This window comes from Myripristis murdjan, chromosome 16, assembly GCF_902150065.1.
Source record: "Myripristis murdjan chromosome 16, fMyrMur1.1, whole genome shotgun sequence".
Classification (NCBI taxonomy): domain Eukaryota; kingdom Metazoa; phylum Chordata; class Actinopteri; order Holocentriformes; family Holocentridae; genus Myripristis; species Myripristis murdjan.
In genome coordinates, this window is record NC_043995.1 from 2622534 (window position 1) to 2638966 (window position 16433).

The 16433-nt window shown below is 38.7% G+C and overlaps 1 protein-coding gene across 1 annotated transcript in view; it reads right to left on the minus strand.

Moving 5' to 3' along the window:
- Window positions 1–15678, minus strand: part of ascc3 (activating signal cointegrator 1 complex subunit 3) — a 186663-nt gene extending 170985 nt beyond the window's left edge. Inside the window, exons 1-3 of the mRNA XM_030071902.1 lie at window positions 15574–15678; window positions 11156–11304; window positions 1047–1197 (exon numbers count right to left, since the gene is read on the minus strand). Coding sequence (XP_029927762.1) covers window positions 1047–1197; window positions 11156–11245 — 241 coding nt within the window. The 5' untranslated portion in view covers window positions 11246–11304; window positions 15574–15678. The remainder of the gene's footprint in view (window positions 1–1046; window positions 1198–11155; window positions 11305–15573) is intronic.
- Window positions 15679–16433: the final 755 nt, after the last annotated feature.

The following is a 16433-nucleotide window of genomic DNA, read 5'->3' on the forward strand; positions in this document are numbered from 1 at the left end:
CTTTACCATTTACATTAAAACATAAGTTCAAGGGGGTTAGGAGCAATATTTTTAATGTCCTATCACAACGAAGACCACAACACAAGACAAAGATCTGGCAAACATTAAAAGGACTATACCAATGATTTTTAATGTTTGGCAAATTTACTGCAATGTATCTAGCCACATTTTACATTGCAATACACCATTTTGCAAATCATGAAGGGGTACTAAAGATTTCTCAAGATATAATCGAAATCCCTCAATTTTCCAACACAAATTTTTAGTTGAAACACTCATGTTATAATCTTCTAATTTTGCAGCTAACAACATCATCAACATTCATAAATACGAGAAGTGATGATTTGCTGTGTAAAGCTTCACTCCGCCCAATTTCAAGTCATCAAAACACAACAGTGCTGCTGCTTATATGAAACCTAATGTGGTCAATTTTATTACAGTGATGGAATACTGGTGTGAAGAAAGCTGAATGTCTGAAAGTTCATTTTCATATTATTGTGGAATGAATGGAAACCAATGGCTGGATAAAAGGGGAGAAAACTGATATTGGTGTTCTAAAATACAACAATTTGTTTTGGCAAAAGATTAGCAGAAACAGGAAATATATACATTTTGCAGATATTAAAGATGCAAAAGACTTTAGGAGTTTGACCATGCCCTACTGTCTTTTTCCTGTTGGGTTGCGGTGACGAATGAATCAATCAGATGGCTTCAGCATCTGATTGATGTTTTTTTTTTTTTTTGTAAAAAATTAACAGCACCGCTCCATCACTATTTAATGAATATAGTGGAAACACTGGAAAGAGTTTTTCAACAACCTACTATTCAGTCTCACCTAGACAACAGCATTTCAAAAATAGTAAGAAAAAATCTTTCATCTGCTGATAAATGTATCATAATTAGCAATCTCAGACGAAGTCTAAAAAAAAAAAGACAACAGTATATTGTTGTTTCCCTCTCTTTCTTTCTGTTGATAATTCTTCTATAAATAAATGAAATCAAATTGAGATAAATGACAATGTCTTTGAGGCTGAGGAGTTAATTACCAATCTGTTTGGCTGCAAGAAGGATGCTCTTCAGTTCCTGAGTGGAGGCCTGCTGCTCAGCCTTGTCCAGATGCTGAGTGCAAAAGTGAACAATCTTCTGCCATGTCAGACCCTCTCTGGCAAACAGCTCCTGTCTCCTCAGACGCTTTGTCTAAATGAACCAGTGGGAGAAAGAGAATGACATGAAAATGAGTCCCATGTATGTCAGACTGTCAACTACTACATGCTAAAGATATACGTACCAGTCTGCCAGTATATCCAACCAACACTGGTCTTTTGTTAAAAATTAGACATGTTCCATTGCAGCAAAAAATGCTAATCCTTCAGCAGTTGCTTCCAGTATGTAAAGTGCCTGAGTGTCATACTGGTGCCACGAAGGGCCAAGAGGCTGCAAGTTCTCATTCCAACTAAAAGCTCCACCAGGTGACTCACTGATTAGTCCCTTCTCTCTGCTTGAAGGTGAGGTAATCAGTTAAGTCACCTGGTGGAGTTCTGAGGTTGGAATGAAAACCTGCAGCATCTTGGCCCTTCGTGGCACCAGTTTGACACATTAAATACGATATGGATACGGATATGGATGGAGCCTTCTGTCTATGCTATGTCTACGCATTCATTTTGTCTGTATTTGTGCACGTTTTCAGAAAGCTTACAGATACAGACAAAACAGAGATGTACCACCAGAAACCACAGGGGCAGTGCAGCCAATAGTTCAAGCAAGACCAGTCTAGGAGCAAGACATGACGAAAAAACTTCACTCATCAGTAATATTACTGAGAAGAATTCTCTGTCCTCCGGTCGTGATGTACAGTTAGGTCCATAACTATTTGGACAGTGACACAATATTTATAATTTTGCCCTTGTACACCACCAATAGTAGATTTGAAATGGAGTAACCAAGATGTGATTGAAGCACGGACTTTCAGCTTTAATTTTAGGGGTTGAACTAAAATATGGCTTTAACCGTTTAGGAATTACAGCCAGTTTTATACACTGTCACCCCTTTTTCAGAGGCTCAAAAGTAATTGGACACTTGACTAAAAAGCAGTTTCATTGCCAGGTGTGGCCTTTTCCCTCATTATACCATGACAAATGGAGAAAATAAGGAGTTCATTCCAAGTGTTTGCATTTGCATTTGGTTGTTATCAGAACCATCAACATGTGATCCAAAGAGGTGTCTATGCAGGTGAAGGAGGCCATCATTAGGCTAAAAAAGCCAAAAAAAAAAAAAAGCCAAAAAAAAAAAAAAAAAATCAGACAGATAGCAACAATCCTAATCAGGTATCCTAATCAATGGTTTGGTATAGCCTGAAAAAGAAGGAATGTACTGGTGAGCTCAGCAACACCAAAAAGCCTGGAAGACCACAGAAAACATCCAAAGTGGATGACCGAAGAATTCTTTCACTGGTGAAGAAAAACCCACTCACAACGTCTAGGGAAGGTGTAACTCAAGAACAGGAAGGCCAGATTAGACTTTATAAGAAAACATCTAAAAAAGCCTGCCTGATTCTGGAACAAGGTTCTTTGGACAGATGAAACAAAGATGAACTTGTACCTGAATGATGGAAAGAGCAAAGTGTGGAGAATGAAAGGAACAGCTCATGACCTAAAGCAGAGCACATCATCTGTCCAGCATCTTCCCCTAAATGGATCAAGGAAGAACATTCCTCAGCTATGCTTACACTGACTAATGTGTAGTCAGTGTACAAAGGTTACCAAAAACAAGGTTTGTTTTATTTTGTTTTCCAAGTATCAGTGTAATTGTACTAGTTTGGAAATCACCATTTTTATGAAAGGACATTTATTGAGATTTGATGATCACTGTTTAGACAAACAACCATTTTCCATCAACTGCCTATGATGGTCTTTTAGCTGCACCAAGATCTGGCTCAAGTGTGAGAGGATTTGAAAAGAAGACTTTCCCTTTATGCCAGAGAGGTTTTAAATTTCATCAAGTCACAAAGTTCAGCTTCAAGGGCCAAGAGAAGTATTAACACAATGACTCCATTACAATCAGCATTTCTATGTCTTCTAAAACTAAGCATTTTAACACAAAACTCCAAGCTAATCTTAGAGTGACCCCAGCCCTCGTTTCCCTGGAGCAGCACTTTTTACACTCAAAGGATTTAGCTGGGGGTGAACAGAACAAAGGTGGCTGGTTCCAAGAGTTTAAAGAAGAGACACATGAGAAAATGAGTACCGACAAAACAATGTGAAAATGCCTCCCAGGGGAGGCATTTTGGTTTAAAAAACAAACAAACAAAAAAAAAACTTGTTTGCAGTATGGTCTAAAAGTCTGTGTCCTCTACCAAGAACTGATTTATTTCAACATTAATCAAGAAAAAAAAAATGTACAGATTTCTAGTCAAACTTTATTTGTCAATATACGATCACATAAGTCAAATGCAATTTATTAACTTAAGTTGATTTTTTAATATTTGGTATGTCTGCCTGTTTTCTTAATTACGGCACCTGAATATTTCCACCACATCTGATTGTAGTTATTCATCCACTGTTGCATTAACGTGTCATGCGGCTGTCTCCTCACATAAGCTCTCTGATTGCAAATGCTCAAACTTTAAATCATCCGTTAACACAAGTTTCTTTCAGTCTTTAAAACTGAACTTCTGCCACTGTTTGGGCCAAGCTAAATGTTTAGACATATTTGTTGTTAAAGAATTGGTTTGGAAACTAAGGGATTGGTTTGTTACTTCCCCATGAAGGCCATAGTTTGCCAATTCTCTTTTGAGTGTACTGTTACTATCTCAAGAAGGGAGTTTTTTGTTCACTTAGCATTGAATCTTCAATACGGATGCCTCAGAGATGTTTATTTGATATACTGGTCTTCAGATGGTTTGGTCACTTGTCTGTCTGATCTCACTTTGGACAAAAATGCCTTGATCTGTGAAAATGTCTCCAGCATATACTGTACTGCTTTCTTAGAAAGTTTTAATCTGGCTGTAATTTAGTGCTGGGAAAGTTTTCCAGAACTCAGGAGAACAGTTTGGCCTGGGATTGCTTCACAAAATCCTCCTGATATTGCTACAAACAAATGCAAAGTACTTGTCAACAGAAGTCAAACTTCAAGCACCAGCAGTAGCAACAATAACACATACACGACAATATGTCGTCATTATCTGGTACTCATTGTGAAAAGACCATAACAAACCATACTTTGTATTTGTAGTATTCATGTGGTAGTAGAAGTATTCATGTGCTGACATTTGAATGAAGAACTAAAAATGGTGTGACAACAATGTGAGAACAAGCACAGATAAATTTCATTTTCATACAAGCATTTCTCAAAAAAGTATCACCTGAATAGACAATGTGTATGAGTTTTCGATAAATAATGAAAATCAACCGTTCTTGGAAGTGGACTGTCTATATCGCTGTAAATGTTTAAAGCTGTGCTAACTAACCAAGTCCAAAACCCACCCTGTCCTGAACACTTGGACGTTAGCTGTACTGTGACACACTAGATCAAGTAAAGGTGGTCAGGGATGCATCGAGACTCCATTAAACATGAGTTTAAATGCACGTGTCTCCAATCCGCATCAAGAGATTTTAATGTATTTAACTGTGGATTGACGCTACATTTTGATCTGTACCGCCACTCACGTTGCTGCAGAAAAATATGTCGCCACTATTATTAATGATTATTATGGTCTAGTTGCCTTTACCGCCTCACTGCATTTTCTCTTGCTTGAGCCAGGCTGCCAGTCCTCCCTGCTGCTACACACACACATGCACAGTCTATGTATAGATTATAAAAATGGTCAGAAATGATGTCTCACGTTAAGTTATGTTCTATCAGATAATGATACTGTCTAAATTATGAAAAAACAAAGTGAAACTCAAGTAGGAATATTTCCCTAACAAGTAGACAATTGGCTTCTACTGAACACAGAGCTGCTGCTGTTACTGTATGTACAGACAACGGATACATAAGACCCTGATCCTGACCGGAGGATGTGACGTGCAGTATAACATGATCGGATCGCAATCGGATCTCAGTGTGGACACTGGAAACGTATACTAACACCAGCTGTAAATGTAGTCCATCTTAATCATATATAGATAGAGTCTGGACAGAAGACACATGTTAATACCAGGTGTATACATCCTCGAGTTGGTTGGAAAACAGTTCTTGGGGGGAATATTGAATAATACTATTGAAAACATTGAAGAAGTATAATATTGGAAATATTGAAGAAGTTTACCTTGTTACATTTTGGATTAGCTTAGGTTCTCACGGCTCATGTATGTTTCTATGTATGTAAGTATCTTTGCATGTATGTATATAACAAATATGTGTGTGTGTAAACTACTTTTTTCTTAAATGACTTCAAACTTTTTTTTTTTTTTTTTTAAATTTCTTCCCCTGTTCAGCATGTATAGAAAAAACAGGGTTTGCTGCAGCTCACACCTGCTGCCAAACCTGTATTTTTCCGCTTGTTGGTTAATTCTTTGCCTGAGCCATGTTCAGCAGTGGTGACATCAGTGACCTTTCCTGCAGCATTAAAGGTAAGTTTGTTACTATATATGGACAACTGTGTGCCCATATTTATGCTAATTAGTGGGTGTGCATGAGCATAATGGTGGAATGCAAAGTGTAGCACTTATCAAGGCAGATTACTTACAGGTGTGCTTATGCACATTTTAACAAGCGCCTTATTTGGAACACGAATGCTCCACTAGGCCTGCTGATGGCACTAGAGCAAAGGTTACGGGGTCACCAAATTTTCTTGTACATCCGCATTTCAGAACCTTTTGAACTTTGATAAAGGAGGGTCCTGGTCTTGTAAACCACAGGCACACAGACTCACATCAAGCTTTTGTTTTGGCAGAAACTCAGAAAGTCTGATTCCAGTCCCAGTAACTTTAGCTGAACACAATGGACTTGTCTGTGCTCTTCCCTGTAATTTACCTTCTCTGGTGTCCATTTCAGTTAACCCATTGATGACTACCTACTAAATTCATTATGTTAAAAGGCAGGAACACAGAGAGTCCTGTGAGAAATGTGGATATACACTATATTACCAAAAGTATTCGCTCACCTGCCTTTACTCATACTATGAACTGAAGTGCCATCCCATTCCTAACCCATAGAGTTCAATATGATGTCGGTCCACCTTTTGCAGCTATTACAGCTTCAACTCTTCTGGGAAGACTGTCCACAAGGTTGAGGAGAGTGTTTATAGGAATTTTTGACCATTCTTCCAAAAGCGCATTGGTGAGGTCACACACTGATGTTGGTCAAGAAGGCCTGGCTCTCAGTCTCCGCTCTAATTCATCCCAAAGGTGTTCTATCGGGTTCAAGTCAGGACTCTGTGCAGGCCAGTCAAGTTCATCCACACCAGACTCTGTCATCTATGTCTTTATGGACCTTGCTTTGTGCACTGGTGCACAGTCATGTTGGAAGAGGAAGGGGCCCGCTCTAAACTGTTCCCACAAGGTTGGGAGCATGGAATTGTCCAAAATGTTTTGGTATCCTGAAGCATTCAAAGTTCCTTTCACTGGAACTAAGGGGCCAAGCCCAGCTCCTGAAAAACAACCCCACACCATAATTCCTCCTCCACCATATTTCACAGTCGGCACAATGCAGTCTGAAATGTACCGTTCTCCTGGCAACCTCCAAACCCAGACTCGTCCATCAGATTGCCAGATGGAAAAGCGTGATTCATCACTCCAGAGAACGCGTCTCCACTGCTCTAGAGGCCAGTGGCGGCGTGCTTTACACCATTGCATCCGACGCTTTGCATTGCACTTGGTGATGTGTGGCTTGGCTGCAGCTGCTCGGCCATGGAAACCCATTCCATGAAGCTCTCTGCGTACTGTACTTGGGCTAATCTGAAGGTCACATGAAGTTTGTAGCTCTGTAGCAATTGACTGTGCAGAAAGTCGGCGACCTCTTTGCACTATGCGCTTCAGCATCCGCTGACCCCTCTCCGTCACTTTACGTGGCCTACCACTTCGTGGCTGAGTTGCTGTTGTTCCCAAACGCTTCCATTTTATTATAATAGAGCTGACAGTTGACTGTGGAATATTTAGGAGCGAGGAAATTTCACGACTGGATTTGTTGCACAGGTGGCATCCTATGACAGTTCCACGCTGGAATTCACTGAGCTCCTGAGAGCGGCCCATTCTTTTACACAAATGTCTTGTTTCACAGTCTGCATGCCTGAGTGCTTGATTTTATACACCTGTGGCCAGGCCAAGTGATTAGGACACCTGATTCTGATCATTTGAATGGGTGAGCGAATACTTTTGGTAATATAGTGTACATGCCCAAATCACAACTTTTGATTTTACAGATTTGTCACATTTCTGATGGTAGACAGTTTTTTTTTTTTTTTTTTCGTAAAAAAGTTAATAATTTAAGTGCTGTAAAAGATGAACATGAAGAAAGAGCAAATATGATCATTAGTCTACAGTGTGTTTTCCCTCACTTCATTTTGTTATGTTGTAGGCTTTCTAACCTTCAAGGACTGCTGATACATGTCACATCTGCCTTCATATTAAACCATAAAACCTTATGGAACAACAGACTGACAGAATGTGTAGGTTTTTGGTGCCACCCACATTCAAATTGACACAGGTTTAGACAACAAGATTAGTAAACTTTATCCAGTGTTGTTGTGTTGTTACCAGAGGTCGCGCTAGACTTTTTTGTTGTTTGTCATTTTGACTGACAGGGTCATAAAAATCCTGTCATAATCTATTTTTACCTGTCACTTTAATTTTTTAAATGACAAGAAGGACATATTCAATAGCATTTCATTTTCATTCATTTTTAATTAATATTCAGTCCAAAGTTAGCTGAACACAAAATCCAAAGCGTATCCATTTAAAGAAACTTCTGACACTCAACTGCCGTGACATTTTGTATGTGGCAAATTTCATCATATAACATATATACATTATTTGAAATATTAACTATCTTGTAACTATCTATTGCCACATTGCCCATTCTGCTCTATCCAAGCTCATCGCCATTTATTCTTATTAATCCTGCAATTAAACTAAAACCGCCTTGATTTATTCTGCTTTTTATGGTTGTAGAATTGTCAGAATTGTGCAATGAGTGAGTGCTTCTGCACACCATCGGAAAGCTCCGGTTCTCTGCTCTCAGAAACCGTCGGATTTTTCTTTGATCGCACCATTGGTTCAGGAGTTACGGTATGAGAAGCTCTTATTACAAACAAGTGACACACCGGGGACTCTTCTGTGACTGGACAGTCAAAGTGTCAGTAGTCCTACGGAGTTACCGTGATGTCACTGTATATAGGCGCAAAGCTCCGTTTCTCCGGTTTCCGACATTTTTTTAAGTTTCTGTATGTCATAAAGGGTCTAGGAGATATCGATATGTAAAATAGGCATGCTGAATACTGTCGGTGCCGACATCATTGGTGTAAGAGACATGTTTGCTGTCTTCCCCGGGCTTTATGAACCTGCGGTCCATCCTGTGGGTTGCAGTGCGTCACTAAAGGCTAACGAGGCTCACTTTCGACGGCACATGGAGCGCCTGATTGTCAACACCCAAGTCCCGCCCCAGCCCTACTTCTGATTGGCTAGTAGGCCTGTTGTTAGTGTGGTTGAGAACAAAAGCTGTGCTTCTATTGGATCCAGAGAAATGTCTGTTAGATAAAGCTGGCTGAACCCTAATTTTTTTTTTTTTTTTTTTGCAGTCACACCGGTACGCCTGAGATCTGGCACAGCGCCGGACTGCTATCAGCCCTGTCATTGCCACCAAGTGGTCAGGGGTGTGAATTGCAATCTGTCAAAATGACAGATTTTTCCGTCACCGTTTAAAAAAACCTGTCAATGACAGAAAATATTCGGTTAACGCGACCTCTGGTTGTTACACTAAAAAACAATTCTGAAAGTACAATAACAATAGAGCCCTCTCCAAGAGAGACGAGGGCCCTAATTAACTAAATATAAATTGAAACAGTTTCTGCGACAGAAAGGTTTTAGTGAAATCCTAGACACTGATGGAAAAGCTCCACATTTCACTGGGTTAAATTTTTTTGCTACAGCATTCTCACGCACAGTAGCATCATCCACCTCATCTGGCTTTATGATATTGTTCAATTTGAAACCAAAAAAACTGCCAAAAAGCTGCAGTAGCTTTTCTCTTTCATTTCTCTCACCTTGCCCTTGGAGTGGCTGCTTCAAAGTTAGGTGACACCTGCCTGAGGGGGTAACAGCGTAATTTGCACTCTATTCACAACTACTGGTAGCACATTTATACACAAGTGATAATAAAGCACAAGCACAATATGCTATTTTAACAGAAAAAGCAACAAAATTATATCATGATAGTGGATTACTGCCCAATACTATCAGGAGACAATGACATTCTCCCTCTTTAAGTCTGTTTTCCATTAGGCAGTGAAATGCATCAGAACTGAACCTGTGTATGTGAGATGCCATACCAAGAAACCTTGATGAGAGACTGCCTGAAAAAGCTTTTCGTTCACAGACTCTTGGCCTCGTACCAAAATGGGGAATGTTTATCCAAGCGCCAGTGCTGCCTAATTTATGCTGTATTCAGTTCATTATTTTACCGTTCATAAAAGCTAAACAGGGAAACCAGAACCTATCTCTTGCATCCTTGCCTGTGTTAAAAGTCCAAGCAGATATCTGAAGGGATTAAAAATTCAACATGCTTTGTATTCATTTGTGTCTCTCAAAAAGGCTTAGTCATGAATAGGTCACACATTGTCGTCAGCAATTCTTACAATTTTCAGCACTGTATTCAAACTGTACTCATGCATCATAAATTACCTCAACCACAGAATACTGACATTTTACTAGATGAGTCAATTCCCTGCTCCTGTCTGTACCCTGATTTAAGGAACAGAAACTTGCAAAAACTGAGAACCATTTATTTAGTTTAATTTGGCTTCAACTTGGGGGATGCTGGCTGGTGAAAATGCCATGTGGCAAAAAAAGGAACTTCACACCAGATGGGTATATTGCTGAGGACCCAAGGAAGTGTGGTGTCAAATGTGAAGTTGACTGGATGCGCGGCTCTCCAGAAAGTTAAAAGCAGCAATCCCGGGGCGCATCGGTGGCTCACCGGTTAAGAGCGCACACCATGTACCAGGGCTCAGTCCCGATCGCAGTGACCGGGGTTCGAATCCGACCTCAGGTCCTTTGCTGCACGTCATTCCCTCTCTCTCCCCTGCCTTTCCTGTCTATCTCTACTGTGACTGTCAAATAAAGCAGAAATGCCAAAAAAAAAAAAATCTTTTAAAAAAAATAAATAATGAGCAAAGAAATGTTTCATCATGACCAAGTGGAGCTCCTACTAAAAAGTGGAGTGGTAACTAGCTGCTGTGGAACAGCATCACCTCAGGTTGGACTGTTGAGATAATGTCCAACCTGGACTTTATCCAGACATACTAAATGTGGCTTTGACTTCACTGAACACATAACATTTTCACATGAGCTTTTGCACCCAAAACATACATATGCTCTGCACTGCACTAGTTTCTGTAATGATGTGTTTGGTATACTGCAAGTGCTGTATGAGTGCCTTATATAAGCACACCATAGTCATCACTCATATTCTCACAGAATCTCAGCATTTGTCAAATACAGCAGGCTGTTGTCCCCAGCCTAATGAATGGGTTATGATGCATTTGTTAGATGTAATTACAAATATGCACATGTTATTGGACAATAGCCTCACATTTCTCAGAGTCTTTATGTCTGTACCAACTGTTACAGCCCCAGAGGGTTTGAACTCTCTTGCCTGCTGCAACTGTTTGTTTTCATATTATTCTCAAAAACTGATACGCTTTTAACACTCAATTTATATTCCTTATGCCAAAATATATCATTTTAAATTGATAAAAAGACATCTTTAAGATACTCAAATTTCTAAATTTCTTGTACACACATCTGGTAAGGTTTTGGATGATGCTTGTCATGGTATCGTAGTAATATCACACTTAATATTACATTAAAGTCAAAACGCTGGCATCAACACTTGTCCCCACAACATAAACAAGGATGGTGCCTGTGGCATAGCAAACAAATACATATAAAATAAAAAAAGGCATAAAGAACTACCATTCTGAAACAAAAGGTGGTCTCACCCTCAGATCGCAGAGCTGCTCAGTGAAGTCCTCCTTCTTGCTGACATTAGAGAAAGAGCGCAGTGCACCGGTGAGTCGTGGTGGAGACATTCTGTGATGCTCTGGGCCATAGACTTGTCTTGTACCCTGGTTTATTCCTAACACAATGACTGACATAGACAGAAATAGTAATGAATTTTCATTTTACATTTTCATTTTACTTTACTGTGAGGTTTCTTTATGACACTGCCTATAAACATGAGTGCCTGTATGTAGCTCTGATAAGGGTTCATGTGATGAGACAACACACCAAACTCCATGTAGACATCTGATAGCTTAATAGTGCCTTGCTTACTGACCAGTTTATGTCCCGGTAAAGAATGGAAAGAGCCCTTCTACAAAGAGCTGCAGTGTTCTGGTGCATTCAGCATAAATACAACCAACCAAACAACACTTTCATTCCAATTTCAACCTGCTGATGTGGTTCACATTCCCCTCTGCCACACACCACAGGGGATTTTGGTGGAAGATTGTGTTCAAAGCAAGAACATGATTCTACACACTGAAAATTCGGGCTGGGATGATACGCCTAACTCCTGATTCAATGTTATCACAATACCCAGGTGCCTATTCTAAATGTATTATGATTCTACAAGATTTCAAGGTTTTTTTTACAAGGTTTTTTATTATTATTATTATCCTCTAATTTGTGACTGTAAAGTTTCATGAGGATGTGACTATCTTAAAGGTCACAACAGGTTATTTTATATAGTGATATGAAGTTTCAAAAAATGGTCTGACTACAGTGAAATGGCTGCTATGGGGGCTAACATTGTTTGTTTGTTTGTTTGTTTGTTTGTTTGTTTGTTTGTTTGTTTGTTTAGTTTATTTCGGTCATAACTGTACGTATACGCATACAAATCAAAGGATACAGCGACAACAAAAATGTATTGACCGAAAAGATGTAGGCTGAAGCTTAAGCTTATGTTACCTACCCTTTTTACATATCATGTGAGCAGCTCATTTTTAGTAGTCCATACATGAGCAAAACAACAAAAACAAAAGTTCTAAATACTTTTCATAAACGGACTAATCATACCTGAGTTTTATATTTGTTTACTACCTTGTTTTTAAACATTCTTTTTAATACGCAAAGTGACCTACATGTTTTCAATTCCTCGTCACAACCATTCGACAGGTTCACCCCTTTGACGGATACACATCTACTCTTAATGTTTGTCCTTGCTCTTGGTTTTTTTAAAAATTTTTAATGCCCTGAGTTCATACTGACTCTCTCTTGTTTCAAACAGCCTCTGAATACAGTCAGGAAGCAAGTTATTGCGTACTTTATGTATTATCTGCACAGTTTTATAATCCACTAAATCAAAAAATTTCAAAGCATACAAATTAATAAATAATACATTGGTTGGTTCCAAATAATCTGATCGATTTACTATTCGTATTGTTTTCTTCTATATCAGGTAAACTGGATTAGTGTTAGTTTTGTATGTGTTTCCCCATATCTCCACATAATAGGTGATGTATGGGACTATGAGAGAACAATACAGTATATACAGTGATTTTTGATTCAAGATATGTTTAGTTCTCTGCAATATTCCAATGGTTTTGGACCTTTTTGTTTTAACATTATTAATGTGCGGTTTCAAACATAATTTATGATCAATTGTCACACCAAGAAATTTGTTTTCATACACTCTTTCAATTTCAACATCATTTATTATCATTTTTACTGGGTTATTGATTTGCTGATTACCAAATAATATCAACTTTTTTACCAAATAATATAAACTTTGTTTTGCTTAAATTCAGTGATAATTTGTTTATATCAAACCATATCATTCATTTCCCTTTCCACGGTATTCAGAAGCCATTCCAAACTTTTTCCAGAGCAGTATGAATTAGCATCATCAGCAAATAAAACATATTTCAACAAATTAGAAACTTTACAAATCTCATTAATATACAGTATGAACAGTATAGGGCCTAATACTGAACCTTGAGGAACCCCACATGTAACCTTCAACAACTCTGATTTGACTTCATTTATTTGTACATATTGATATCTGTCTTCAAGATAACTTTTTAACCATGTATGTGCTGTTCCTCTGATACCATATCTCTCCAGTTTTCTCATTAGTAAGCTATGATCAATTGTGTCAAATGCTTGTCTTAAGTCTATGAATACCCCCACTGTATACTCCTTATTATCTATTGCAGTTGATATATCTTCTATGAGTTTCATTACTGCCATTGAGGTGGACCTATTTGCTCTAAAACCGTATTGATGATCACTCAGTAGATTGTGTTTTTCAATGAAGTTATTAAGTCTTTGCACATATAGTTTCTCCAGAATTTTTGAGAACTGGGAAAGCAGAGAAATCGGTCTGTAATTGGTGAATAGGTGTCTATCTCCACTTTTATAAATTGGAATTATTTTAGCTGTTTTCATTTTGCTTGGAAATATACCTGTTTGAAGAGATTGATTACATACATATGTCAATGGTTTAACTATACATTCAATAATATTTTTAACTAATGACATATCAATTTCGGTACAATCAGTGGACTTTTTATTCTTGAAAGTTTTTACAATATTCAGTATTTCCTGTTCATCAGTACCCCTAATAAAGATGGAGTGGGAGTTTGTATCAACAATATCTTCCACACCATCCTTGTCACTTGGTTCCACAATTTCATTTCCCAGATTACATCCAACATTTACAAAAAAATGATTAAATGAGTCAGCAATTTCTTTTGTTTTATTTATAATTGTATTGTTATCTTTAACATAATAATTTGGATTTTCTGCTTTACCAGTGCCTTTTTTGATAATGTTGTTAAGCGCTCTCCATGTTCCTTGAATGTTACTCCTATACTGTTCCAATAGTTTGTAATAATGCTCTTTCTTGTTTAATCTCATAATACTTATTAATTTATTTTTATACATCTTATATTTGTATTCTGCTTCTTGTGTTCTTTGTTTTAGGAATCTCTTATATAAAACATTTTTCTTCACATCATCACACATGAATCCACAAGAGTCTCAGCTTTCCAGTCAAACCCAACTGATGCAGCTCCAAGACTGTTTAGGCCCCAGTCTGCACAAACACACTATTTTACAACAGGCCACAAGAACACATGTGGACTGCAGGGTTTGTGGCCCAAACTGCATGGGATTAGCAGAAGGTGGGCATGTTTGCAAATGGGAGAGCCGTGGCTGCCCAGAGAACCAATTTTCAGTCTGAGATCTGGAGGTCAGAGGTCGAGGAAAAAAAATATCCATTCTAGTTTTTCCCTCACCAAAATTTAGCCTAACTAAAAAGGTTCATGATACTTAAGTGAATGGGTTGTTCCCCACACCTAGTGAAAATGTCTTGCTATTAAGACTCTTTGACGGCTCAAAAGGGCCAACAGTGTGCAGAATGTGCAGCAAGAAACTGCCACATTTTTTCTGATTAGCACTGTTTGGCGATATGGCCTTAATCAACAGGAAAATGCATTTAAAATACACTAGTCATAATTTCCTTGTCTCATTTTCATTGGAATATAACAGCCCATGAGCTGTCTTTCTCACAGGAACTCAACCAGAGATAGGTTTCATAACCTAATTAAATCCGAGTTTGACACTGCGGGAGCTCTATGACTTATAATAATAATAACAATAATAATTTGTCTTGACTGCGTTTCAGGTTAAAATTTGGCAAATAACTAATAGCTTTAGAGAGATATCTTTGTAAGACATCTTCGGAAGCCTTCATAGCCTATTATGCCACTCATTCTGCCCATAATCGTCTCGTGCACCCCTCTGGTTCCAGCCAATCTCAATGCATCAACCGTCCCACCGTGCTGTGCGTCAACTGCCCCGCCGGTGTCTTCTGTCATTACAGCCTGGATAGCGTGCACGGCGTGCGTGCACGAAACTTGAAACCTATGCTGTTGTGTAGCCAGGAGATGTGGTAAGTACATCTTTCTCCATCCAAGTGGTAAAGGTATACACGGGGGACTGGGCTACAGTAGAATATAACAAACTGCAGCTGTTGAAAGGAAACGAAACCTAAAGCCGCGCTTTCTAATGTTGCCTTTTCAACAGCTGCTCCATTGGTTCTACTAAAACAGTTTGAAACACCTCCCCACTGCGTAAGTTATCAACTGACTCTAACGTTTACGTTTAACAAATATGTACTGGTTAACTGTTTTATACGGACACATTAACGTAGTCGTTTTACACCTTCACGGTTGTCAACGACTTAACATAAAAAATGAACACATGAAAATACGAAGCACCCGTGCGTAGCTAGCAGTAAATGGCTAACTTAAACGCAGTCTGTTTGATAGCTCGTTAGCTTGTTAGCCTGACTGACACGTCTCCAAGTCGTATCATTAGAGAGCCGTGAAAAACCAATTGTGCTGTGTCTTACCTGTCGTCAGAAGTCAAACTCAGCACTTCACTAAGCAGGTTGTACAATCACTACCTGGCAGGCGTGTGTGCAACTGTACCGGCGGATATCAACAGGAAGTGATGGGCCCGCTAAGCACTGTGGGTATTGAAGTTCTTACATCAAACATCTTATAGAAAATAATACAAAACGGACCACATTGTCCATATTACACCTCGTCCACATTACACAAACGCAATGAGCGCAAGAAATAGTTAAGGAGTGCAAATGAAGTTATTTTTCCAAGCTGTGTCGAGCCGTTTACGACGGCGTACTAGGGTCACTGCAGGGAGAAAAAAATATACGGAGCCGGGGGAGGGACCGTTATATTCTGAGAAAAACTCAGAATATTCGATATTAAAGATGTAAATTTATCAGAAAAAAAAAAAATAAAATCACAAATTTGCGAGAAAAAAACTTGAAAATTAAGATTATAAAGTCACAAATTTGCGACAAAAATTCTGAGTTATAAAGTCGTAAATTTGCGAGAAAAAACAAAAACAAATTTATGACAAAAGAAAAAATCTTTACTTTGCGAGTTTGGATCTGGATCTATTCAGAAGGAAACAACATACTGATTTGGATAGGGTGGTAGCTTTTGTGTATCAAGAACTACAATGCAATAGACAGATGCAAGGAAATCACTGGTTACATCGATGGGCAGTTCATATGGGGCTTGAGGTTCAGCAGGACACAATACAACAGATCATCAACTGAACTGATGGTCAAGGCGTGGAGCTTCGCAGAGTGTAGCATCTTTGGCATCAGCAGTACAACACTAAAGGGCCTAATGCTTTTTGGCACATGGACGCCTGTGGCAAATTAAAGTGCTATAGTGTAGG